Consider the following 26,658-nt stretch of genomic DNA (forward strand, 5'->3'; position numbering starts at 1 on the left):
ACGCTGGGGCTTTACAAGCGGACTCAGGCACGGTGGGGGCCCGTCTCAAGAAGTTCAGTGCGCAGTGGGCCCACTCGCAAGTGGACCCCTGGATCCTTCAGGTGGTATCTCAGGGGTACAAATTAGAATTCGAGACGTCTCCCCTTCGCCGTTTTCTAAAGTCTGCTTTACCGACGTCTCCCTCAGACAGGGAGGCAGTATTGGAAGCCATTCACAAGCTATATTCCCAGCAGGTGATAATCAAGGTACCCCTCCTACAACAGGGAAAGGGGTACTATTCCACACTATTTGTGGTACCGAAGCCGGACGGCTCGGTGAGACCAATTTTAAACCTAAAATCCTTGAACACTTACATACCAAGGTTCAAATTCAAGATGGAGTCACTCAGAGCAGTGATTGCAAACCTGGAAGAAGGGGACTATATGGTGTCTCTGGACATCAAAGATGCTTACCTACATGTCCCAATTTACCCTTCTCACCAAGGGTACCTCAGGTTTGTGGTACAGAACTGTCACTATCAGTTTCAGACGCTGCCGTTTGGATTGTCCACGGCACCCCGGGTCTTTACCAAGGTAATGGCCGAAATGATGATACTCCTTCGAAGGAAGGGAGTTTTAGTTATCCCTTACTTGGACGATCTCCTGATAAGGGCAAGATCCAGGGAACAGTTGGAAGTCGGAGTAGCACTATCTCAGATAGTGCTGCGCCAGCACGGTTGGATTCTCAATATTCCAAAATCGCAGCTGATCCCGACGACACGACTTCTATTCCTAGGGATGATCCTGGACACAGTCCAGAAAAAGGTGTTTCTCCCGGAGGAGAAAGCCAGGGAGTTATCCGAGCTAGTCAGAAATCTCCTAAAACCAGGCCAAGTCTCAGTGCATCAATGCACAAGGGTCCTGGGAAAGATGGTGGCTTCCTACGAAGCAATCCCATTCGGCAGATTCCACGCAAGAACCTTCCAGTGGGATCTGCTAGACAAATGGTCCGGGTCGCATCTTCAGATGCATCAGCGGATAATCTTGTCACCAAGGACAAGGGTGTCTCTCCTGTGGTGGTTGCAGAGTGCTCATCTTCTAGAGGGCCGCAGATTCGGCATTCAGGACTGGGTCCTGGTGACCACGGATGCCAGCCTGAGAGGCTGGGGAGCAGTCACACAGGGAAGAAATTTCCAGGGCTTGTGGTCAAGCCTGGAGACATCACTTCACATAAATATCCTGGAGCTAAGGGCCATCTACAGTGCTCTAAGCCTAGCAAGACCTCTGCTTCAAGGTCAGTCGGTGCTGATCCAGTCAGACAACATCACGGCAGTCGCCCACGTAAACAGACAGGGCGGCACAAGAAGCAGGAGGGCAATGGCAGAAGTTGCAAGGATTCTTCGCTGGGCGGAAAATCATGTGATAGCACTGTCAGCAGTGTTCATTCCGGGAGTGGACAACTGGGAAGCAGACTTCCTCAGCAGACACGACCTCCACCCGGGAGAGTGGGGACTTCACCCAGAAGTCTTCCACATGATTGTGAACCGTTGGGAAAAACCAAAGGTGGACATGATGGCGTCCCGCCTCAACAAAAAACTAGACAGGTATTGCGCCAGGTCAAGGGACCCTCAGGCAATAGCTGTGGACGCTCTGGTAACACCGTGGGTGTACCAGTCAGTGTATGTGTTCCCTCCTCTGCCTCTCATACCCAAGGTACTGAGAATCATAAGAAGGAGAGGAGTAAGGACTATACTCGTGGCTCCGGATTGGCCAAGAAGGACTTGGTACCCGGAACTTCAAGAGATGCTCACAGAGGACCCGTGGCCTCTACCTCTAAGAAAGGACCTGCTCCAGCAGGGACCCTGTCTGTTCCAAGACTTACCGCGGCTGCGTTTGACGGCATGGCGGTTGAACGCCGGATCCTGAAGGAAAAAGGCATTCCGGATGAAGTCATCCCTACCCTGATCAAAGCCAGGAAGGATGTAACCGTACAGCATTATCACCGTATTTGGCATAAATATGTTGCGTGGTGCGAGGCCAGGAAGGCCCCTACAGAGGAATTTCAACTGGGTCGTTTCCTGCATTTCCTGCAAACAGGACTGTCTATGGGCCTAAAATTAGGGTCCATTAAGGTTCAAATTTCGGCCCTGTCGATTTTCTTCCAGAAAGAACTGGCTTCAGTTCCTGAAGTTCAGACGTTTGTCAAGGGGGTACTGCATATACAGCCTCCTTTTGTGCCTCCAGTGGCACCTTGGGATCTCAATGTAGTTTTGGGGTTCCTAAAATCACATTGGTTTGAACCACTCACCACTGTGGACTTAAAATATCTCACATGGAAAGTGGTGATGCTGTTGGCCCTGGCTTCAGCCAGGCGTGTCTCAGAATTGGCGGCTTTATCCTATAAAAGCCCTTACCTAATTTTTCATACAGACAGGGCAGAATTGAGGACTCGTCCTCAATTTCTCCCTAAGGTGGTTTCAGCGTTTCACTTGAACCAGCCTATTGTGGTACCTGCGGCTACCAGGGACTTGGAGGACTCCAAGTTACTGGACGTAGTCAGGGCCCTGAAAATATATGTTTCCAGGATGGCTGGAGTCAGAAAATCTGACTCGCTGTTTATCCTGTATGCACCCAACAAGCTGGGTGCTCCTGCTTCTAAGCAGACTATTGCTCGTTGGATTTGTAGTACAATTCAGCTTACACATTCTGTGGCAGGCCTGCCACAGCCAAAATCTGTAAAAGCCCATTCCACAAGGAAGGTGGGCTCATCTTGGGCGGCTGCCCGAGGGGTCTCGGCTTTACAACTTTGCCGAGCAGCTACTTGGTCAGGGGCAAACACGTTTGCTAAATTCTACAAATTTGATACCCTGGCTGAGGAGGACCTGGAGTTCTCTCATTCGGTGCTGCAGAGTCATCCGCACTCTCCCGCCCGTTTGGGAGCTTTGGTATAATCCCCCCAGCATCCACTAGGACGTCAGAGAAAATAAGAATTTACTTACCGATAATTCTATTTCTCGTAGTCCGTAGTGGATGCTGGGCGCCCATCCCAAGTGCGGATTGTCTGCAATACTTGTACATAGTTATTGTTACAAAAATCGGGTTATTATTGTTGTGAGCCATCTTTTCAGAGGCTCCTCTGTTATCATGCTGTTAACTGGGTTCAGATCACAGGTTGTACGGTGTGATTGGTGTGGCTGGTATGAGTCTTACCCGGGATTCAAAATCCTTCCTTATTGTGTACGCTCGTCCGGGCACAGTATCCTAACTGAGGCTTGGAGGAGGGTCATAGGGGGAGGAGCCAGTGCACACCAGGTAGTCCTAAAGCTTTACTTTTGTGCCCAGTCTCCTGCGGAGCCGCTATTCCCCATGGTCCTTACGGAGTTCCCAGCATCCACTACGGACTACGAGAAATAGAATTATCGGTAAGTAAATTCTTATTTTTTTAAGTTAACTATTCCTTTGTTTTACTTTACTTTGCTTTGCTTCATAGTGTGCCTTCCCTAGGAGAGCATGTTCAGAACACTATTCTTTTCCCCCCTCCTGCTGTACACCCTGGAGGATGTGACTATAATAATTTATCACAAATTTCTGCCAATATAATTTTTATATTTATACCTTTAAACTGCATGATTGGCAAAAATATTTGTCAACAAAGCTGTTTAAATGACACTGACATTTTGCACTTTTGGTATAGATGGGATGGGGAGATCTCGGTGTGTTTGGTGAACCCTCCAAAGAGACCCCTAATTTGGATCAGATGGCCTTGGAGGGAATCCTGTTTCCAGATTTTTACACAGCAAATCCTCTATGTTCTCCATGTAAGTATGTTTACTATAAACGCTTCAGATTAAAACTAACATTTTGTTTTATATTTTCTAGATGTTTTATATAGTATGTACCATTAAAGTGTGTACCATGCAATCCATAGACTATCAATGAAGACAAGTAGCAGTGTGAACAGGGCACACATATAGAGACATAGGGGGTAATTCTGAGTTGATCGCAGCAATTGGGCAAAACCATGTACACTGCAGGGGGGCAGATATAACATTTGCAGAGAGAGTTAGATTTGGGTGGGTTATTTTGTTTCTGTGCAGGGTAAATACTGGCTGCTTTATTTTTACACTGCAATTTAGATTTCAGTTTGAACACACCCCACCCAAATCTAACTCTCTCTGCACATGTTATATCTGCCCCCCATGCAGTGCACATGGTTTTGCCCAACTGCTAAAAAATTTCCTGCTGCGATCAACTTGGAATTACCCCTCCGTAGAATAAAGACTTAGGCATAGATTTATTAAAGCTTCTACAAATAAAGTGGTGTTGCCCATAGCAACCAATCATATTTTGTCTATCATTTTCTAGGATGCAGTAGAGAAATGATAGCTAGATTCTTATTGGTTGCTATGAGCCCCACTTTCTATTTGTAGACGGTTTAGCAGTTCCATGCAGTTTGTCATTTTAATTAAACCATGTGTGGATCCCCTCCAGTAACAGTATGACTATTCTTTGTATTGTATAGCAAGAGCAGCCTTACTAACTGGACGTCTTCCCATACGGAACGGATTTTACACGACAAACAGCCACGCCAGGAATGGTAAGGGGAACTTCTACTGCTCACTTTGGGTTCTTATTGAGGCAGTTTTTTATTTTGAAACTTGTAATGCTGAGGTGGTATATAATGATTTCCCTCCTGGTAGTGTGTATGTGTGGCGATGGAGAACTCTGAATACAAATTTTCATGTTGAGGGGAAAAAAAAAGAGCAAACACTTTGAACACTACAAAAGAAATAAAGTGCATCCAAACAAAACAACAAATATTGTGTAAGAGAGACGTTAGCTCAGTAAGAATATAAGCTGTATAATATAACGGATGTACATAGGACTGTCTAAGGGGGTTCCAGGGTGCAAGTGGGACGAGTCGGCTCTATAAAGCGTTCCGTAAAAAAAGAGCTTCACATGAGATTCTTTATGTAGCAAGGCCTGCACCCAGTCCATACAGAGCACATAGTAAAGTTTAGTAAGGAAGAGGCGCAATAAATGTGGGATGCTCCTGAATCCAGAAGTGGCGGATAGACCTGGCCACCTCAGAGACGTAGAGGATATTCTATTTATTAATTATTGTTGTTAGTGATTTTGTTTTGCTGACTCATATTTACTGCTGTCTGTTCCCATGGGTGTTACAAGTTATGGCATTGTATTACATTTCCACACTTCCTATTTAACAGGGCCTCCCACCTTCAGACAACTTTAATTTATGAACCTATAAAGCACCCCTATCAGTCTATATTAAATATAATGATATGCTCCCCAGACTGCCTTTTTCCACCACATGTGTATATATACTTGATTTCTTAATTTTTTGTTATATAGCCACAGCATAAAGTACTCTGTTAGGTATATACATACATACAAGAATACACAGGGTTGAAGGGGAGGGACCTGGTTTTCATACCGGCGTTCAGGATGCAGCAGTTTGAATACAGATGCCGTAATTCCAACACTGGCTAGAAGACCAACGTCGGGATACCGAAATTGACCACAGTGCCAGGTGCCGGAATCCCGACTGCCGGCATCCTGATCATAAGTATGCCGGTTAGGGTGAGAATGTTGGGGATAGAGGTTAGGCACTAGAGGGAGCTCCATGGGGATCAGTACGAGATCCCGGCGGTCAGGAGACCGACGCCGGGATCCCGGCAGCGAGCGCAGCGTGTCCCCTCGCGGGTTAGCTGTGCTTGCCACGCTTCAGGCCCAGTCACAAGGTTCTCTTCCCCTCCTGGTGGTGGCGTGGACCACCACCCAAGAGGGGTAACCAGCCAGTGGTCGGGACCCCGACCGCTGGTATTTCAGCTGGTGTCGGGATCCTGACCGTTGGGATCCCGACAAGTGGTAAATTGACTACGTCCCGCCCCATGCTACCACTTCTTCTCCTGTTATTATTAAATTCCATTAACTTACATCCAAGTAGGGCTGTTTTTGTTTTTATTTTGTCCTCTTATATAATGTTAAAGTGCTCTATGGGACAATGCACATTGTTTACAGTGTGTAAGGATTATTTGGGCTGTACTTAAAGACAATGGCAATACTAATCTGGTACTATAATGTGATATTTTGTTAAAAATTACATAAAAAAGCCATAAAGAAAAAAAAAAAACTATATTTAGTGAAATCTGCAAAAGATGATGTGCAACCTGATACAATAAAGTTGCATGACGGTGTAATCTTCATTGCACGGTCTTTTGTACCGTCTTAACTATTAATTTTAAAGTGTCATAATTCATGGTGTCAGTCTAATGTTTATGAACCTGACATTTAAATAACAAAAATGACTGATTCCTCTGTATCCGGCTTTCTTGAGAATATAATAGGTAGATAATAAGTCTGACTCTCTTTGTACAGCGTACACCCCACAAGAGATAGTGGGTGGAATCCCTGATTCTGAGGTGCTGCTTCCTGAGCTGCTGAAGAAGGCTGGATACGTCAATAAAATCATTGGCAAATGGTAAGACCTCTGTAGAAGGTTGATGGTTTCAGGCTACAAGGAGGTAGATTTGAATGGTTATGAACATTACTTGAGGCCTACGTGGAAATGCATCAAACCTGCTAAACCATATAGAAGTGGACAAGTATAGACATTTCCCATAGCAACCAACAATTTGTAGAGTGATAGAAGCTGATTGGGTGCCATGGGCAATTTCTCCACTTGTCCACTCTTTAGAAGGTTTCATACATTTCCCCTGAAATTACTAAGTAAGCTAAGGGTAAATGTTACCTACTACTATATACATGTGTGGATATGGAGAATTGCTTACACTGTATAAAGCTTTGCATTGCTATAGTGGAGGGAACTGTGGACTTTTTAAAAAAGTCTATGTTTGTTTGTATATCAGACATGCTGCAGACTGCTCATAGCATATCTGCACATTGGGGGTCATTCCGAGTTGTTCGCTCGCTGACATTTTTAGCAGAATTGCGATCAGGCTAAAAAACAGCAATTCTGCGCATGTGTATGGTCCGCAGTGCGCACGCGCAAATGCTTTCACACAAAACTATGCAATTTTACACAGGGCTGTGCGACGCTTTTCAGTCGCTCTGCTGATCGGTGAGTGATTGACAGGAAGTGGGTGTTTCTGGGTGGTAACTGAGCGTTTTCCGGGAGTGTGACAAAAAACGCAGGCGTGCCAGCCAAAAACGCAGGAGTGGCTGGGGAAACGGGGGAGTGGCTGGCCGAACGCAGGGCGTGTTTGTGACGTCAAACCAGGAACCAAACAGTCTGCAGTGATCGCAATCTAGGAGTAGGTCTGGAGCTACTCAGAAACTGCAGGGAAATATTTAATAGCAGAATTGCTAACCTTTCGTTAGCAATTCTGCTAAGCTAAGATACACTCCCAGGGGGCGGCGGCCTAGCGTTTGCAATGCTGCTAAAAGCAGCTAGCGAGCGAACAACTCGGAATGAGGGCCATTGCTCAAAAGTTAGAGTAGCACGGTTGGCGTAGTGATTAGCATTACTGCCTCACAATACTGACATTTTGAGTCCAGTTCCCACCAAGGCCTGATCTGTGTAAAAATTGAATGGTTATGGTGTTATTGTCTGACAGTCCTCGAGTCAAATTGTTGACATGCAGTCTGTCCCTAACCTCTGCCCTGCAGCCTAAGGCTGGGTACACATACCTGCAGATATAGGACCCACCGCTATGCCGGCCGATAAAGGTAAGTGTATACACTTACCAATGGGATGCTCGATGTGTCGGTCTGTGTCATGCAACTGGGCGGGCATTTGCATTTAACAGTCCAGCTGTAACGTTGCCCCTGCAGAAAGTGTACGCCGTAAACACAGCACAATGTGCCGACACATCTGCAGTTCTATAGGCCACCGGTTGTGCCGCAGGGCCGACATGAAATGTCTGTGAACAACGTAGTTCACAGACATCTCGCTGGTAAACACCGTCGACAAGCCCACGGTATATCTGCTATTCAATTGAACAGCCTATATATTGGCAAGTATGTACCCAGCATAGCACCAACCCTCCTGGCGGTGCCTAACTCTAGCTATTGGCATACTGAAACTGTTGCCACTTCACATTTTGAACCATGCCGTCGTTCTGATGTTGACATGGTTACTAACAACCTTTCGACCGGATACAAATTTGTATGTTATCCCCGTGTTTCTATAGGCTTTCTCCCACAAGCCAGAAACATACAGTACTGGCAAATGAATTGAATTATGACAATAAATTTGACCTTGGCATTGTGGTTTGGAATATAGATTGTAGGGACTGATGTGAATGATTAGATAGTCTCTGCAAAGTGCTACGTAATATGTGAAGCGCTATATGAAGAACTTAGTAAAGGTCCTCATTCCGAGTTGATCGCACGTAGCAACTTTTTGCTGCTCTTGCGATCAACTAGACGCCGCCTATGGGGGAGTATATTTTAGCATAGCAGGGCTGCGATCGCTTGTGTAGCCCTGCTATGCTAAAAAAGTTTCCTGCAAAACAAGACCAGGGTCAGACTTACTTACCCCGTGCGACGGATCCAGCGACGAAGGTCCCAGGATTGACATCAGACATCCATCCTCCTGTACACACCTGCGTTTGGATCTCCACGCACGGAAAATGGTGAGTATTCGCCCCGGAACGCCTCCCCGCTGTCAATCTTCTTGCGCTAGCATTTACTTTCTTCTCTCTTCTTGTCATTGCCCGGCGACGGCTGTTGCTGGGCAATGACGCGAGTGCGCATTGCGGGCACCACGCATGCGCAGATCCGACCCGTTCGCACCGCAGCGAAGAACCGCTGCATGCGAACGGGCCGGAATGACCCCCTAAATTCTGATCTGCAAAGTCTTACTGCCCCTTTCTGGTTGTACTCTCTTGCAGGCACTTGGGGCACAGACCCAGATATCATCCCCTCAAGCATGGCTTTGATGAATGGTTTGGATCTCCTAACTGTCATTTTGGGCCCTACAATAACAAAGTACGGCCAAATATACCGGTATACAAAGACTGGGACATGATTGGCAGGTAATTTCTCCTCCCACTCCCTAATACAAATGAAACAATGAAAATAAAACTTTTTTCACAAGCATATTTTATTATTTTTAACTTTTGGGTTCAACAGACGCTACTTAAAGTATTTGGGTATTTTGACTTCTAATGCAGCAATGTTAATAAACCTTGCAGTCCATGTTCTGCAGTGTTTGTTCTGTGCTTGGGAGTTCTCAAACGATCATATTTCTATCCCGTGATCCCAGGTATTCGGGTTGTAACTTATGGACAGACACTTACATTCGGGTTCTCACCCGTAGGCACTGAAAGGTTTCTTTAAACACCCAAATGAAATCAATGCAACCAGCCCGTCACCGGAAATGCTGCACACTTACATTTATATCCGCTCTCGCGTTCCCATAAAGGTATCTTTCAATGAAGGTCCAGATAATTCCACGATATCCCAAAAAAGGTTTAATATACAATTAAAACACTGAATCACGCAGAGAGATCCATAAACCACACAAAGAAAGACGCTCCGGCCAGTCCGGCTGCAGATATGGACTGGATGTAATCATGGCAGAGGTTTCAGATGTTCCCGGCTTCTCGGATCTCCTTTCTGGTCACACAGTCGCAACAACTATAACGCGTTTCAAAGGTTTTCCCTCTTCATCAGATAGACTAAGTGTCTGTCCATAAGTTAAGACTCTCATACTCTCTGATCTATATTGGAAGATTATGACTGGGTACACACACGATTTGCCATATCGGAACGGCAAATCGTGTTGATTGTGTAATGTGTACCCATAATTGCGTGCTCCCGCAGATTGCATGTGACCTTTTCCAATTGTCTGTGCTGCATGGCCAACCAGACGATATTGTGTGTTACGCGGTGCAGTGTAATGAAGGAAGGAACGAGATGTCGGTCGTCATTCGTTACATTGCTTGGTGCGTAACGGCAGTCTGGCGGGGTGAAGGGAAATCACCCGAGCATCGGCCCAAATGCCGGTCGTCCTAGTGTGTACCCAGCCTAAGAGTAAAGTCGGGTACAGACTCTCCAATTTATGAGGCCGATCAGCTGATAATTTGGATAGTGTGTATGAAGGAGCCTTAGCGGATAAACGTCTTAAAATGCTGCTGCAACAGTTAGATCGGGAGGTCAGGATCTGGTATACTGCGCACTCTATCCCACTTCTGACCTCCCAATCCCGTTGAAGACATACAAAGGAAGTATACTCTGAGGTAGAAATTGTTCAGTGTGTACAGGTGCAGACTGATCCGGTAATCGCTCTGTTGTATCAGGACATTCATTGTATTGGCAGAATTAGCTGATAGTTTGTACCCAGCATAAACCTCAGTATTGGTCTGCACATTGCCTGAGCGTGAAATATTTTATAATTGCCTGTCCATTATACTGTGGTCATAACCACTCTGCACTATTTTTCTCTCACCTGATCAAAAGTTGGAATGTGCGATTATTAGCTCAGTATTGGACACCTCCTTTATATGGTCTCAGTTGCTGGGGAGTCCAGCTCTGCAGGCCCATTCCCTTTTCATTAGTTCTAAGAGGTGTTCTAAACCTTAAGTCCCTCCCATTAAAAAAATAATTGTAAATGTAATCCATTTAGGCACCTGTTTATTGATTTATATATTTTGGCATTGTGACTCTTAGTACTATTGTGTCATATTCTCTGCAGATATTATGAAGAAATAAGCATCAATCAAAAGACTGGAGAGTCAAATCTAACTCAGATATATTTACAGGTACCGCTGCTTTCTGTTTTCCACTAAAGGGACTTTGTGTGATTCATATAGCAAAAAACAAAATAAGTGTACTGTAAGGCGCAAGTATAACTATTGTGTTGCCGATCCTGAGTCAGACGCAAACGGCTGTGGCAGCTATATTTACCACCTTTATGCTAATGCCACTATCCATACGGCTTTATGTATACTGTCACACTGAATATTTATGTGAAGCTTCTCTAGACAGCTTAGATTTTGCAGCAAAGTCTATGGCGGCAGGAGTGATGGCAAGAAAGGCCTTATGGCTCAGTTCGTGGGCAGCAGATATGCATTCCAAAAATAGGCTTGTCTCTCTCCCATATGAAGGTTCCCTGTTATTTGGTAACAAGCTGGAAGCCATTATACAAAAGATGACAGGAGGTTTGTCTGCAAGATTACCTCAGGACAGGAGGAACAAATTTCCGATTCCATCTCCTAAACAGCAGTTTAGAGAAGCGAGGAGCTATAGACCGGGTTGCCCTTACGGAGGCAGATATTCTTCAGGGACAACTAGACGGTCCTTTCGTCAACCCTGTAGAAGTAGTAGTAGAAGACAATGACTATTACAGGATGTCATCAACTGTGCCAGTCGGGGGCAGACTTTGGGAATTTGTCGATCATTGGCAGGAGTCGGTTCAAGACAGATGGGTATTGGACATGATATCCCAAGGGTATCAGGTAGAGTTCACAGTGGTTCCAGGTTGTGACCGTTTTCTGCTATCAGACCTGCCCTACTGCAACGTTGGAAATAAGAGCTTTAGAATACAGTTTAAATGATCTAATAGTGTTAAGAGCTGTGGAACTTGTCCCTTCATCACAGATAAAGAAGGGCTTCTACTCCCGAATATTCTTGGTGAAGAAAATAATGGTGGGATTCAGAACTATTCTAGATCTCAGACAGGTCAACAGATTAGTGAGAGTAAAGAGATTCCATATGGAGACCCTGAAGTCCATTCTGTTGGGTGTAAAGAAAGAAAGGATTTTATGGTGTCAGTAGATCTCAAAGATGCTTACTTCCACATTCCAGTATCTGTCACAACTGAGGGCCTGAGCTGACGGGAGGCAGCCTCAGTTGTAGGGGCTGAGATGTACCGGAACCTGGGAGGTTGTATCAGACCCCTGGACATGTAAGTAACATGAATAATAACTGCCCGAAGGCGTGACCACGACAACTTGGATAAAAGTCAATGATGTTTATTATGACAACTCCGCAACACAGCAGCAGTAAAAGAAAACGTAAAAGTCAGCAAAGAATAAATACAGTTCCTGGGTACTACAGGATGGCAGGAGCCACAGGGCACTGGTAGTGTGAGATAGTTCTTATGATCTTCTAGATGGAAAGTCCTTACCAGGCCCGACTGTAGCAATGGAGATAACCCAGGATTGTGCCAGCTGGTGTTCCAGGAAAAGCTGGGTTGCTGAAGATAAAACAGCTGCTGTGGATACTGGCTGGAACCAGACTGTTGTTAGCACGGAGTGGATACTGGCTGGAACCAGTTAAATAATAAATGAACTTGGGAGCGATGAAATATGAACTGAAATGTAGAACTTGAGAGCGGAGAAATAATAATACCGGTGGAGAGTGGTAAAGTGTAGAAAGGACACCGGCCCTTTAAGGGAAGCTGTACTCTGCTGGAAGCTGAGCTGGAAGCAGGTAATGTTGTAGCTGGAAACAGATGAATCCACAATGGATTGGAGAGTCAGGCTACACCGCAGGTGGAATGCTGGTGCGGGTCTCTATGGTGGAAGTCTTGAGACAGGAGCTGGAACCTGGAAGACAATCACAGGAGAGAGACAAACAGGAACTAGGTTTGACAACCAAAGCACTGACGCCTTCCTTGCTCAGGCACAGTGTATTTATACCTGCAGCAAGGAAGGGATTGGCTAGGCAATTATGCAGATTATCAATACTGAGAACAGATTGGTGGAAATGATCAGCTGACAGAATCCAAGATGGCTGCGCCCATGCAGACACTTGGAGGGAAGTTTGGTTTGTAATCCATGTGGTAATGAAAACAGTAATGGCGGCGCCGGCCACCGGAGACAGGAGGCGCCAGGCTGACAGATGCACATCCAACCACGCGGACACAGCGGAGGCCGCGGCTGACGTAATCGCCACTCAGACACTCTGCATGCAGAAGTTCAGGGACGGCGGCGGAGGCCGCAGGAGACGCCATGCCAGGTGTAATATGGCGTTTACTGTGACAGCGTCCCAGAGTGACAGGAGAGGATACAGGAATGTACACATCAGGATAACAGATGGGATCCGGTCCTGGAGCGCTGAGCCAGCCTTAGGAGGCATCTGATGGGTAAGAAATGGCGTCCAGATACCCGGATCGTGACAGTATCCAAGCAATCCAGAAAAGACCTCAGATTTTTTTCAGGGAAACCATTTCCAGTTCACCTGTCTTTCTTTTTGGCTCTCAAAATCCCCAAGAACGTCCACAAATGTTCTCGCGGCACTCATAGCTTTTTTTTTTTAAGAGGACATGGTATAGCAATCTGGTTATACCTAGATGATCTATTGAAATGTGGAGGATCAAGAGGAATAGTAAAGGAAGCTCTGGACAAGACAATGCGTGCCCTTCAGTATCACGGCTGGATAATAAATTGGAAGAAGAGTCAGAACCGACACAGTAAACCCAATTTTTTGGAGTACAAGTGGATATTCACCAATATGTTATAGGTCTGTCAGAAAAAAGGTGCAGGAAAATTCAAGACCTCGCATCCTTGGTAAAAAGTTGCAACTTGGTAAAAACATTGCACATGGGAATGCGTTTACTGGTTACTGGGAATGATGTCTTCCACCATAGATACATTACATTGGGCAAGATGGAGAATAAGAGAATTACAATGGGACATACTAAAGTACAGTCGAAGAGGGGACTCATTAGGTTACAGTGTAAAGCTACATCAGACTAAAAGATTCCCTGGCCTGGTGGATAGACCCAGAATTGATCAATAGAAAAATGTCTCTGTGGTATTAACAACAGATGTAAGTGTGACAGGACGGGGACCATATTTGTTACAACAAAACTGTCAAGCTCGATGGAGTCGTCAAGATAGGAGGTTCTCTTTGAATCACAGAGAGATGAAGGCAGTCTGGAATGCGATGAAAACCTTTTAAAGTCAGTTGCTGGGGAGTCATCTGAAGATATTCTCGGACAATGTAGTGGTAGTAGCTTATGTAAACCACAGGGTGGTACTAAGACCAGAGTGCTACTAAAAGGTATCAGAGGTTCTGGAATGGGTAGAAGGACCACCTCAAATCTCTGTCAGCATTGTATGTGGCAGGAAAGGAAAATATGGTGGCAGATTTTCTCAGTAGACAAGAAGTGTTACCAGGCGAATGGGAGTTGGGTGACATGGCATTTCAGAGTATTGTAGAGAGGTTCGGTGAACCTCAGGTGGATCTCATGGCTACATATCTCAATGCAAAATTACCTCTCTTTTTTTTTCTCCCGATTATCATCTTTCAGGAACTGGAGGAGTAGACACCGTTTGCTTGGCATGGAACTTCAAATGGAACTTCAAACTGGAGTATGTGTTCCCACTGTTTCCAATTATCATTCGCATCCTGAAGAAAATCGGGGAGGAAAAACTACGAGTCATAATAGTCCTTCCCTACTGGCCAAAGAGAGTGTGGTTTCTTCAGTAATAAAAACGGCGGTGGAAAAGCCCGGGATATTACCAGTAACAGTGGATGTAGTACACCAGGGGCTACTAGTTCACCCAGGCCTGCTGCAGCTTTGCTTGACGGCATGGAGATTGAACGGGAACTACTGAGAAAGTGTCTGTCTGAACAAGTTATTAATCTTCTGTTGCAGCTGAGAAAGAAGGTCTCCTCTAATGTTTATTATAGGATTTGGGAGATTTTATTTCTTCGGATTCAAGATTCAATGTCAGAGAGGCAGACACGCCTCAAGTATTACAGTTCCTACTCGATGGATTCAAAAAAGGGTTGGCTATATGACCTATTAAAGTTCAGATAGCAGCTCTCAGTGTATTACTGGATCGAAGATTGTCTGAAGAGTATCTTGTAAGGAAGTTCTGTCAGGAAATTCAGAGGATACGGCCTCAAATCAGATCAGTCCTAGCTCCGTGGGATTTGAATTTGATACTGAATGCCTTAATGTTACCTCCTTTTGAACCATTACAAGACATTCCTGTAAAACTATTGACTTGGAAAGTAGTCTATCTAATGGCCATCACCTCACTCACCTCACCTGCTGGATAAAGTTGTTTTGAGAACAAATCCAAGTTTTCTACCTAAGGTAGTTTCAGAATTTCATTTGAATCAGTAAATTTATTCTACCTGCCTTTTATCCTCACCCACAAAACAGGAAAGAGAAAACATTACATAGCTTGGATTTACAATCTCGATTTATCTAGACAGAACCGAAGGTTTTCAGAAGACAAAACATTTGTTTGTGCTTCATGCAGGGGTAAAGAAGGGTGGAACACTAACAAAATAGACTATCTCCAGATGGATTAAAGAACTGTTAACGTTTGTGTTTGAGAAAAGTGGTTGTGACGTTCCCGGAAGAACTGAAGGCACACTCTACCAGGGCGATTGCAACTTCTTGGGCTAAGAAGTCTCAGGTGTTGGCGAAAAACACATGCCTTTTTCTAGCCACTATGCGTTGGATGTTACAGACGCCCACTTTGCTAATCATGTCCTTAAGGGGGCATTATAATATTTATTCAGCATGAAATTATGTGTCTTGGACCATTTGTTACACTTTATTATTATTATTATTATTTGGTATATCCGAGTGTAAGGGCTGCCATGAAGAAGTGTAGGAGAAAAATGCAAATTATAAAAGGGATTAAGAAGAGCTTGAGGTGCAGAATTCATAATTATGAATTAAGAGGAGTTGGTCAATTCAGCAGAATAGGAGATTGATATAAATCTTATAAATATTAGCTCAATCCAATAAGTGTTACCAGTGCTAAGTTTAGGTAATAGTTTCACTTTAAGTTATCTAACCAAGATGATTGCATATAATTGTTTTACTTTTTCTTTTGTCTATTATCAGGAAGCCTTGAATTTCATTAGCAGTTATGGAGTTGGCAAGCAGCCGTTCTTTCTTTACTGGGCAATAGATGCCACTCATGCTCCTGTCTACGCCTCCAAACCATTCCTTGGAACGAGCCGCAGAGGCCTGTAAGCTATGTAGCATAGAATTGAAACACTTGTACATTAAGTATTGCACTATTATTTTAAAGCTCTTAGGAGATTGCGGTCAGTATTCTGAGGTTAGAAACCAGTCATGCATATCGCTTTGGCTTTTATCACGGAAATTTCTGATTCATACAGCTCATCCTGATCTGCGGTCCTAAAGGAGAAGTGTTATTCTTGTTCATCTTATGACATTAACTCATCAATTAGTTGATGTCTGGTTAAACTGGGACTTTGACAAACGTGTGTTCATCAGTAGAGTTTGGCAGCACTGAAGCCTAATGTGCACATCGGCTATGGGCACAATATTCTGTGTGGTCAATCTAATTGCCCGTGAAGGGGGTGAGTTGTAGTTTACCGGTAACGGCACTGAATTCGTCCCACTTGCAGCTCAATCTTTTCCGGACTTGCTGCAAACAAAATTCTGTGAGTACTGTAGTACCTTAAGTGTGCCAAACAACCGCACATACTTGCCACGGTATGAATTTACGGGTGATTTGATTGAGCCCATTGGCTTCTCAGTGTCCCAGGAACTCCTGTGGTGGAAACTGAATTACTTCTCTTCCATTTCTGGTGGTTTGATTCTGCCATATACACCTGAATGATTGGAATCATAAGTCAAACATATACTGTAGATCTCTTGAAGTCCCTATCCATGCAGTTTTTCACTATGGGCATTTCTGAGAAGAAAACCAATCATTTTGGTTCTTTACTGCAAACCATCCAGGCCTTTCTTTCTATATGTAGTCGTTCCAATCCCAGATTACTTATACCCCTGCTTGGTTCAGTTGCCAGGTGGCTCTTTTTCATCCCATTGTGACTCTAGAATGCTGAGATGTCCAGCTTTGGGTGGACATGTTCAGGATGGAGTACTTGAGGTTTGTCATAAACAGACAAAACTAGATCTTGTAAACAAACAGAAGAAAATATACAGCGCTTTTGACACATTTATGGATTTTCACATAGGATTAAAGATTTAATACTACACAGTTAAGGGGGATATCGTATTAGGCCCGGGAAAACATCGGGAGCGAAAAACGTATGTTTTTCGCGATTTTTCCCGATGTTTCACCAATATTTTTTTAACAGGCTATTCAGATTGATCGCCTGTAAAAAAAACAAAAAAAAAAAACAACATTTCTCCCGAAAACACAGGTTCAGTGAAAACTGTGTGTTTTCGGTAGAAACAGCCCCATTTTCGCAGGCGAAACAAAATCCCTGATGAGCGGGACAACCTGCAGCGTCCCATGCCCGCTGCAACAGCAGCAGGCTGGGACCGCAGGCATCCGGAAGCTGTCCTCGGCGCAGTGAACCCTTGCTGAGAAGCCGGGGCAGCGCTGTGACTGCATATCCTCTTTACTCCACCCTCGGCAGCGGTCACATGGCGGGGGAGCGGCCATGTGACAGGAGGAGCTGGAAGAGCAGCGATGCACCGGCGCTGTCAGGAGCCAGCACCTGGTGCAGCTTCGGTTATCCTGCGATAAGTCACCGCTCGTGCTGGCTTATCGGGGGTAATAGGATGGCATCAGTACGAGATCCCGACGGACGGGATCCCGGCGGTCGGAATAGCGACACCGGGATCCCGACCGGCACAATCCCGACAGGGGGACGAGTGCAACGCAGCCCCTTGTGGGTTCGCTACGCTCGGCACACTATTTTAATCTCCCTCTATGGGTGTCGTGGACACCCACAGAGGGAGAATATGTCGGGATTGTGCCGGTCGGGATCCCGGTATCGGTATTACGACCGTCGGGATCCCGTCCGGCGGGATCTTGACCGCATCCCAATAGGATAGCCCCCGGCGGGACAGTTAGCCACAGTAAATTACCGGGGCTAATTGGATATCCCCAAAAAAAATTATAATTAAAAATGAATTCATAAATACAGAGAATTGGGCATATATAGCAACAGTCTCATTAGAAAAGTATCGTCGTGGAAGCCAGTGCATTAAATCCAGATGATAAATTTCACCATTGGGCTGTGATACTATTCCTACACATTTTATGCATTTCACTCAAACGCTTAAATTAAATGTAAAAACGCATGATCATTTTCAAGTGCAGATTTTATTGTTAAAGCCTGTGTGTAGAATTTGGCTTCCTGCTCTTTTGTGTATTAATGCCAAAGCAAAAACCACAAAGTATTTATTGGTGGTGGTTAGAACAAAACGTATATGATAAGAAAGAAGCACATTGATTAAACCAAGGTCTGAACTTGTGTGGAAACTGCATAAATAATTACTGACACTGATTTTGGAATGTTTCTAGCCCCAAAATGTCTCAAAATAGGCTCTATAGCTAAGGGGTTAATTTATTAGCATTGAATATACAGGTTGAGTATCCCATATTCAAATATTCCGAAATACAGAATTTTTGAGTTAGACTGAGATAGTTAAACCTTTGTTTTCTGATGGCTCAATGTTCACAAACTTTGTATAATACACAGTTATTAAAAATATTGTTTAAATGACCTTCAGGCTGTGTGTATAAGGTAAGTATGAAACATAAATGAATTGTGTATATGTACACAAACTTTGTTTAACTCACAAAATTATTAAAAATATTGATTAAAATTACCTTTAGGCTGTGTGTATAAGGTGTATATAAAACATAAATGCATTCTGTGCTTAGACTTAGGTCCCATCGCCATGATATCTCATTATGGTATGCAATTGTTCCAAAATACGGAAAAATCCGATATCCAAAATACTTCTGGTCCCAAGCATTTTGGATAAGGGATACTCAACCTGTATTCTTACTTTCACGCACCCCTCCCCCATGGACAGATTCATTCTTCAGTGAGCAGCTAGCAGGTCTTTTGGAAGGATAACTCAGGCTTTAATAACATATACAGTATATATGGCCCAGATTTATCAATCCTTGGAGAGTGATAAATTGCACGGTGATAAGTACCAACCAATCAGCTCCTAACTGCCACGTTACAGGCTGTGTTTGAAAAATGACAATTAGGAGCTGATTGTTTTTACTTGATCGGCGTGCAGTTTATCACTCTCCAAGGCGTGATAAATCTGGGCCCATATTTGTAGCATACAAAGGGAACCAAGGGATGACGTTTTTATCGATGGAAGATAATAAACCAAGGAAAGGTAAATGTAGCCCGGGAAGTTGTATTAGAATTGTACTGTCACAAAATCCATTAGCAATAACCGTATTCATTAGCACAGAAATACTCTTATTTATGTATATTAATGTTATAGTGTGGTTTTACTTGTTATATCAGGATGTTGGCAGGTACAGACTGTTCATTTTGCCTAATCCAGGTATGGAGACGCAGTACGTGAAATCGATTTCAGTATAGGGAAGATCTTTGACTTGCTTAAGACAAGCGGAATTGCCAAAGACACCTTTGTGTTCTTCACATCTGACAATGGGGCTGCACTCATCTCTGCTCCGAACCAAGGTAACCATCTGCAATATTTGTCCCCATTCATGTAAATACATCACATTTACCCTTCCAGTTTCCGGTTTGTTCTATAACCCACAACTGTCTTGTAGGTGGCAGCAACTCCCCCTTCCTGTGTGGGAAACAGACAACATTTGAGGGTGGGATGAGGGTTCCTGGCATTGCCTGGTGGCCTGGACATTTGGCTGCAGGTCAGGTGCGTATGAATCTGATTTTCACCATTAAGTGGGGACTATTTTATATTGTTAATATATGGCCTGATTCAGCGTTGTATGCTAATGCTGACACGGCTCTGAATGTGTATAGAGATACCATACCTCCCAACTGTCCCATCTTCCTGGGACTGTACCGCTGTCCTTCCTGTGTCCGGCAGTGTTCCGTGGTGGGTGGAAAAGGGCAAAATTGTGGGGGAGTAAACACAATGCTGCTCTGCGTGGCAGAGCAGCAAGCAATCAGCATAAGATGAGGAGAATAGATGCTGCACGCGGTATCTATTCGCCATGCAGGTGGGAGCCTGGGGGCAGCCCAGCATCGGGCACACAGTGACACGATTGGAGAGGTTCTGCAAGGCTCCACCCCTTTTTCCAAAGGCTCCGTCCCTTTCAGGCATGCATGCGCATCTATGGCGTACACACGGTCCACTATCAGCCTTCACAAAAGTTTGGAGGTATGTGATACTGTGCGGAAATCCGCAAATGCTGCAGCTGTCTGTATTTGTATTGAGACTCCCACCTGCGTAAGTACCAGTGGCTGTGCACAAAGACGCAGTGTCAGTCGTAGATCAACCGACTGTAGAACGTCTGTGCAGGAAGTGAGATCCTGGAGCCATTGTCATTACGTACAGGATCACAGATGCAGGCTGATACTCGCCCCAAAAATGGTTCTGTCACATTTGCGGTTTTGCCGCCACTCCCTGTTACCTCCCCCAAACAGTTACTCACTGTCACTCACTTTATGACTAAATATTGTCCTTCGGCTGCTGTAATAAGACCATCTCATCACATGCGCAGTACAACTCCTGCTCACATGACCGTTAATCGCTCACCTGCGAAAACATTGGATTTGTGAACATCTCTGAATCAGGCTCTTACCCAATTACATTAATGCTGGGGGAAGAGAGATGCAGATGCACACTCCTAGCACTGAGAACACTGATAGTAAAAATACTTTAAATAAACCCTCACAATTAACATGGAGTATAATTGAAGTTCTTAGCACACATTTGCGCATATATGCGGGCCCATGTGATGAAGTCACCTAGTCGTGGTACATGGGCCCGCATATTTGCGCAAATGTGTGCTAAGAACTTCAATTTTACTCCATGTTTATTATGAGGGTTTATTTAAATACTTTTACTATCAGTGGGGCAGATGTATTAACCTGGAGAAGGCATAAGGAAGTGATAAACCAGTGATATGTGCAAGGTGATAAAGGCACCAGCCAATCAGATCCTAACTGTTAATTTACATATTGGAGCTGATTGGCTGGTGCCTTTATCACCTTGCACATATCACTGGTTTATCACTTCCTTATGCCTTCTCCAGGTTAATACATCTGCCCCAGTGTTCTTAGTGCTAGGAGTGTGCATCTGCATCTCTCTTCCTCCAGCATAGTATTAGAAGCCTCAGCATGATAGCGATAAATGTAAAAACAAAGGGTAGAGGACTGCGCTGTCGTGCTATCCTGATCTGTTCAAGCTGCTAGGGAGCAAACAATGAGGATTTCCACTATCCCCACAAAGATACTGATAAACGAAAAAAGAGACGTCTCCCAGCGCTAAAAATAATCAGGTTTGGAGTTGATTATAATTAGTGATATCTATAAATATACTTAAGAATCACTCAAAAAGCACTAAAAACGGCAATATAATTTATAAATGAATTTTTTATTGACCTGGTACAAAATAAAATGGGACCCTAATCATAAGGTCTTCTCTATTCTTAAAATTAAAAGTGATCCTAATACCGGTATACAAGAAAAGTTACAAACAACATAGGAACATAAAAAACATAAAAACATAAAACACACAGTGATGCGCTAGATGGCGGTTTATTCACTGTACAAATTCCTCAGATATGTATAGGTACATAGGGCTGATTTATATACCACAGTCAGTGTTCATATTAGGAGTGCATCCAATAGATGGGACATCAGGGACACGCTAAATAGCGATGAATGTTTGTATTCCTTTAAGTGAAGTGCTGTCACAGTCACTACTCGTATGTGGAATCGATCCAACAGAGATTCTGGTAATTACCAGCCAACCTACATAAAGTCTATAATTGACAAAGACTATGAAGGCGGGGGTCTTCACTTCTGAGTGTGTTCAGGATATATAGCTGCACTTACTTCAAAGTATCCGGAAGTCGATAGAACGGGTGTCTGCCGGCAGACGAGATGGCTCCACGATCAACTAGTTTCGCCTGACTAGCAGGCTTCCTCAGGATGGTCGAGCCATATCCATACCCGTTCTTTTATCCCTGTCTTGCGTCACCGTTGTCATGGTGACTATCCTTCTCAGAGTGAACGAGCCTCCGTTCATGTGATGTTCCTGATGACGCGTATTGTTATGGGGACCAGACGTGATGCCGCGTATTGCTCCCTGCATGTCTCCCGCTTGTTGTGGCTTGTAGCCATGGAGACCGGACGTAATGACGCCTGTAACTTAGTCCAGTACTTCCCCATGAAGGCCGGGCACATCCCTCCAGCAGCGTCTCTTGTTACCATGGAGATCTTCTCCTAGCGATGTTCATTTCTTACCCCTCTCATTGTGTGTGGTTGAATAATGGAAAATTCATTATATATACCATATTTATACGTGTCCATAAGTGTTCCTCACGGTAGGTAGATAATGGATCCCATAATTATATAATCCAGGACAGTGTACAACATACAAAAAAGACATGAAACGAAAAGGACATAAAAAGACATAGAAAGACAGTGACTATGGTTTTTAATCTAAGCAATTAATCTCATGTTAAGTGTATATATATATATATATATATATATACACATACAGGTGTATTCCTTTATAACCCCCTGGTTTCTCATGATATTTACTCCATATAGTTGGGTTTTATTCTTTAAGGAAGGGAAAAAGGTCCCATTCTATATTGAGACCTTTGGGTATCCGTGTTTCTAATTCAAAAATCATTTTGGCCTCTTCTCTCAATAGTGCATTGTCCCAGTTTCCTCCTCTCCATGATTTCTGCACTAATTTGATTCCAATAAATTCTAGACCCATGGGATCACTGTTATGCATCTTTGTAAAATGTTCAGGAATACTGTGGTTGTCTTTATTAGTCCTGATATTATTAAGATGCTCATTGATCCTTAAATGTAGACTACGGTATGTCTTTCCTACATATTGTAGCCCACATGGGCACGTCACCAGGTAGATAACACCTTTCGAGTTGCATGTAATTTTGTCCCTTATGGTGTATTCTTTTCCTGTACTTTTAGATGTGTATTTATCTATACACTTGGTAGTGATCTTTCTGGTTTTTTTACATACAACACAGTTATTGCATCTATAGAACCCGGATTTCTTTTCTTTCAACCAAGTTTCTCCTCCTTTGTTCTCATTCTTATAATAACTCCTAACCAGACTTGTTCTTAGATTGGGTGCTCTTTTATAGATTATTCTTGGTTTCATAGGCAAAATTTCTTTGAGGTCATCATCAGCAGTAAGGATATGCCAGTGTTTGTGAATGCTTTCTTCTAGGAACCTTCGTTGACTGGAGTAACCTGTTAAAAACATCACTTCCTGTTTGTTGTTCATATTCTTGTCTTTGTACTGGAGGAGATCTATTCTGGCTACTTTGTCCACCTCGTCTTTACTCTTTTCTAGGTCGCTCTTAGTATAATGTTTCTCCTCAAATTGTTCCATCAAATCCAATACTTGAATGTCATAGTCTGCCTTCTTGGAGCAATTCCTTCTTAATCTTTTCATCTGGCCTTTCGGGACATTAGATAACCACTTGGGATGGTGGTTGCTCTTAAAATTTAAGAAGCTGTTGCAGTCTACATCTTTTCTATATGTCTTCGTTTCAATCTTGTTTCCTTCAATGAAAATCGTTAGGTCCAAAAAATTGATATTTGTATCATTTATCTCACATGTAAATTCCAAGTTGTAAAGATTGTCGTTGATGTTTCTAATGAACTGTTCCAGACTTTCCCTCGTCCCCCTCCAGATGATGAGCACATCGTCTATATATCTTGCCCATAGGGTAAGATATGGAAGGAACTCATTATTGGTCCATATGTGGTCATTTTCCCACTGAGCCAAGAAGAGGTTTGCATATGAAGGTGCAAAATTTGTGCCCATGGCGGTCCCTTGGATTTGTTTGTAGAGAAGACCTTATGATTAGGGTCCCATTTTATTTTGTACCAGGTCAATAAAAAATTCATTTATAAATTATATTGCCGTTTTTAGTGCTTTTTGAGTGATTCTTAAGTATATTTATAGATATCACTAATTATAATCAACTCCAAACCTGATTATTTTTAGCGCTGGGAGACGTCTCTTTTCTCAGCATGATAGCACCTCTTGCTATATTTAGTAATAGGATGTGCAGTCCAGGCCCCCCCCCCCCCCCCCCCATTTTTTTCCCAATTACATTAATGCCTACGACTCAGTGTAGGTTTTTGTTTTTATGTCTAGTGTAGATGACTGAGATTTAAAGGTCCATATATGTTATTCAGTTGAACTTCAACATCTTTGACTCCTGGCCAGACACGTGGGGCTATATTTACTAAAGTGCAATATTGAAGTGGATATGTTGCTCATAGCAACCAATCAAGAGTCTAGCTATTCTAAAAGGTGCCAGATAAATGATATGTAGAATCTGATTGGCTGCTATGGGTAACCTCTCCACATCTAGAAACCTGCACTTTTGGAGATTTACCCCCTGGAAACCCATAGGTGTCGTCTATCAATCACCAGGCCCTTCCCGAGTAGTAACTATATGCAAGGGAGTATCACCAGGTCCCTTTTTAGTAGTGAGTATGGGGTTGATTCAGACCTGATCGTTGCTGTGCGTTTTTGCAGCGGTCTGCGATTAGATATGCGCCGCCCATTGAGAGTGAAAATCCACCCCATGCAAGTGTGTAAATGCATGTGTATGCCGTGCGAAAATTCCACCAGACAGCAGACGCGTTCACAACCCACCATCAAATGATTTTTCCAGTCTGCGCGTGGCCCAATAAGTACTCCTGCAGTGCGATACAAACTGGCTGATTGGGTCCGGAGCTGACGTCACCCACCCTGAAACCGCTTGGGAACGCCTGCGTTTTTTCCTGACACTCGGCCAGTGACTTTTTTTTTATGCCAGTCTTAATACCCTGTTGACCTTTTGACACTCTCGACCCTATGGTATAGACCTAATGACTGCCTATCTTTTTAATGTATATCTTCTGTATCACACTCAATAGAATAGCCTGTAAAAAAAATATTGGCGAAAAATCACCAAAAGAAATTTTATTTTTCGCTCCTGATGTTTTTTTGCAGCTAATTTGATACCCCCCATTATCTACTGGGAGTTTACATGTGTCGGTAAGCTGTCATTTTGTGGACAATCAATGTCAACAATGAATATGCTAACAGGAAAATGCCCAAGGCATTATGCAGAAACCGTTGTTTCACCGGGATCAGTATGAGGGGTGTAGTAGGGTATGCTGGCGGCTGGGCTCCCGGTGACCAGCATACCGGCGCCGGAATCCCGACCACCGGCATACCAACAACGTGGCGAGCGCAAATGAGCCCCTTGAGGGCTCGCTGCGGGCACGGTGGTGCGCTACCACGCTAACTATTCTCCCTCCAAGGGGGTCGTGGACCCCCAAGAGGGAGAAAAAGTGTCGGTATGCCGGCTGTCGGGATTCCTGCGCCGGGATCCCGACAGCCGGCAAACTGAAGACCACCCAGTATGAGATCCCGGCGGTCAGGAGACTGACGCCAGAATCCCGACAGCCGGGATCCCAGTGGTAAACGCAGCATGTCCCTTCGCGGACTTGCTGTGCTCGCCACTATTCGGGCCCAGTGGCATCCTTTGGTCGCCACGGAGTTCTAGTCCCCCTTGGGTTGTGGCGTGGATCACCGTGGGCATAGCGGTCGGGACTCCGACTGGGGGTATTGCAGATGGCGTCGGGTTTCCAGCGGCGGTAACTGACCACCAGGATCCCGTCCAACAGGCAATTGACTGTCTTCCTTTTCACCATAAAGTGATGATCCCAACACAATTAAAATGCTTTAATTAGCATTACAGCTGCGCTGGCGTTCTCCAGTCGATGTATTTACTGTCAAAACATTGATTGTCATTGAAAGGTATATATCCCATAGGTCAGTGCCAATATAGAATGCCAGGTATTTTGCCTACAGTCTCCAAAGGTGGGTACATATATTCACACCTACTACAACATCACAGCTGAAATAGGCAGCTAGTCTAATTGGGATACGGTCGTTAGGTCGACCCAACTTAGGTCAACACTCATTAGGTCGACCACTGAAGGTCAACAATGCCTGTCGACCTAGTACATGTCGACCCAACGACCCACACAGGTCTAATTTGGCACAGTGACTATAATGGCAGATGATGATACTAGGGGATCATTATTAAGCATAGAAAATGTGGCCTATGTGTAATTATTTTCTGGACACAATAAAGGTAGCTATGGGCCTGATTTGGAAGCAAGGCAGAAAAAGCATGCAATTTTGTATCTAGAACAAACCATGTTGCAATGCAAGGGGAGAAAATAAAGTTATATTTTTACTGTGCAGGGCAAATGGCAGCTTTTGCATGTAGCCCACAAATGTTAGCTTTATTTTTACACTGCCGTTTAAAAGTTCAGTATTGGAATACTGGTGTGGTGATGTGCTGCGGTGTTCAGAGATAATACGATGTATAGCTCTCAGCAATGGGATCTCTTTATTATGACTTCAGTATAAAAAAACAACAATGTAGACAAATGAAATATATTCAACCAATACAGGGAAATGTGCAATGTATTTCATTTGCCTACATTGTTGTTTTTTACTGAAGTCATAGTAAAGATCACATTGCTGAGAGATATACATCGTATTATCTCTGTGAACACCGCAGCACATCACCACACCAGCATTCCAATACTGATAGGGGTTGAGCGTTATATACATGATCTATTCAGCCATCTAGCTCAGCAAGGTGGGCAACCGTGCTTAATCTAAGCAGCACTCCCCGCACCACAAAGGTGCACCACAGTGCGCAGCTGAAAGTCTTTTTCTTCCTAAAAGTTCAATTTGGACACACCCCACCCAAATCTACTCTCTCTCTGC

At 44.0% G+C, this 26,658-nt stretch overlaps 1 protein-coding gene across 2 annotated transcripts in view; it reads left to right on the forward strand.

Annotated features, from left to right (window-relative positions):
- GALNS (galactosamine (N-acetyl)-6-sulfatase) overlaps positions 1 to 26,658 on the forward strand; it is a 79,550-nt gene that overhangs the window by 20,715 nt on the left and 32,177 nt on the right. For both annotated transcript variants that reach the window (XM_063947522.1, XM_063947523.1), the window contains exons 2-9: positions 3,673 to 3,796; positions 4,501 to 4,575; positions 6,378 to 6,480; positions 8,855 to 8,998; positions 10,660 to 10,726; positions 15,784 to 15,911; positions 19,207 to 19,346; positions 19,442 to 19,545. In XM_063947522.1, coding sequence (XP_063803592.1) covers positions 3,673 to 3,796; positions 4,501 to 4,575; positions 6,378 to 6,480; positions 8,855 to 8,998; positions 10,660 to 10,726; positions 15,784 to 15,911; positions 19,207 to 19,346; positions 19,442 to 19,545 — 885 coding nt within the window. The remainder of the gene's footprint in view (positions 1 to 3,672; positions 3,797 to 4,500; positions 4,576 to 6,377; positions 6,481 to 8,854; positions 8,999 to 10,659; positions 10,727 to 15,783; positions 15,912 to 19,206; positions 19,347 to 19,441; positions 19,546 to 26,658) is intronic.

Source organism: Pseudophryne corroboree, chromosome 12, assembly GCF_028390025.1.
Source record: "Pseudophryne corroboree isolate aPseCor3 chromosome 12, aPseCor3.hap2, whole genome shotgun sequence".
Lineage (NCBI taxonomy): Eukaryota > Metazoa > Chordata > Amphibia > Anura > Myobatrachidae > Pseudophryne > Pseudophryne corroboree.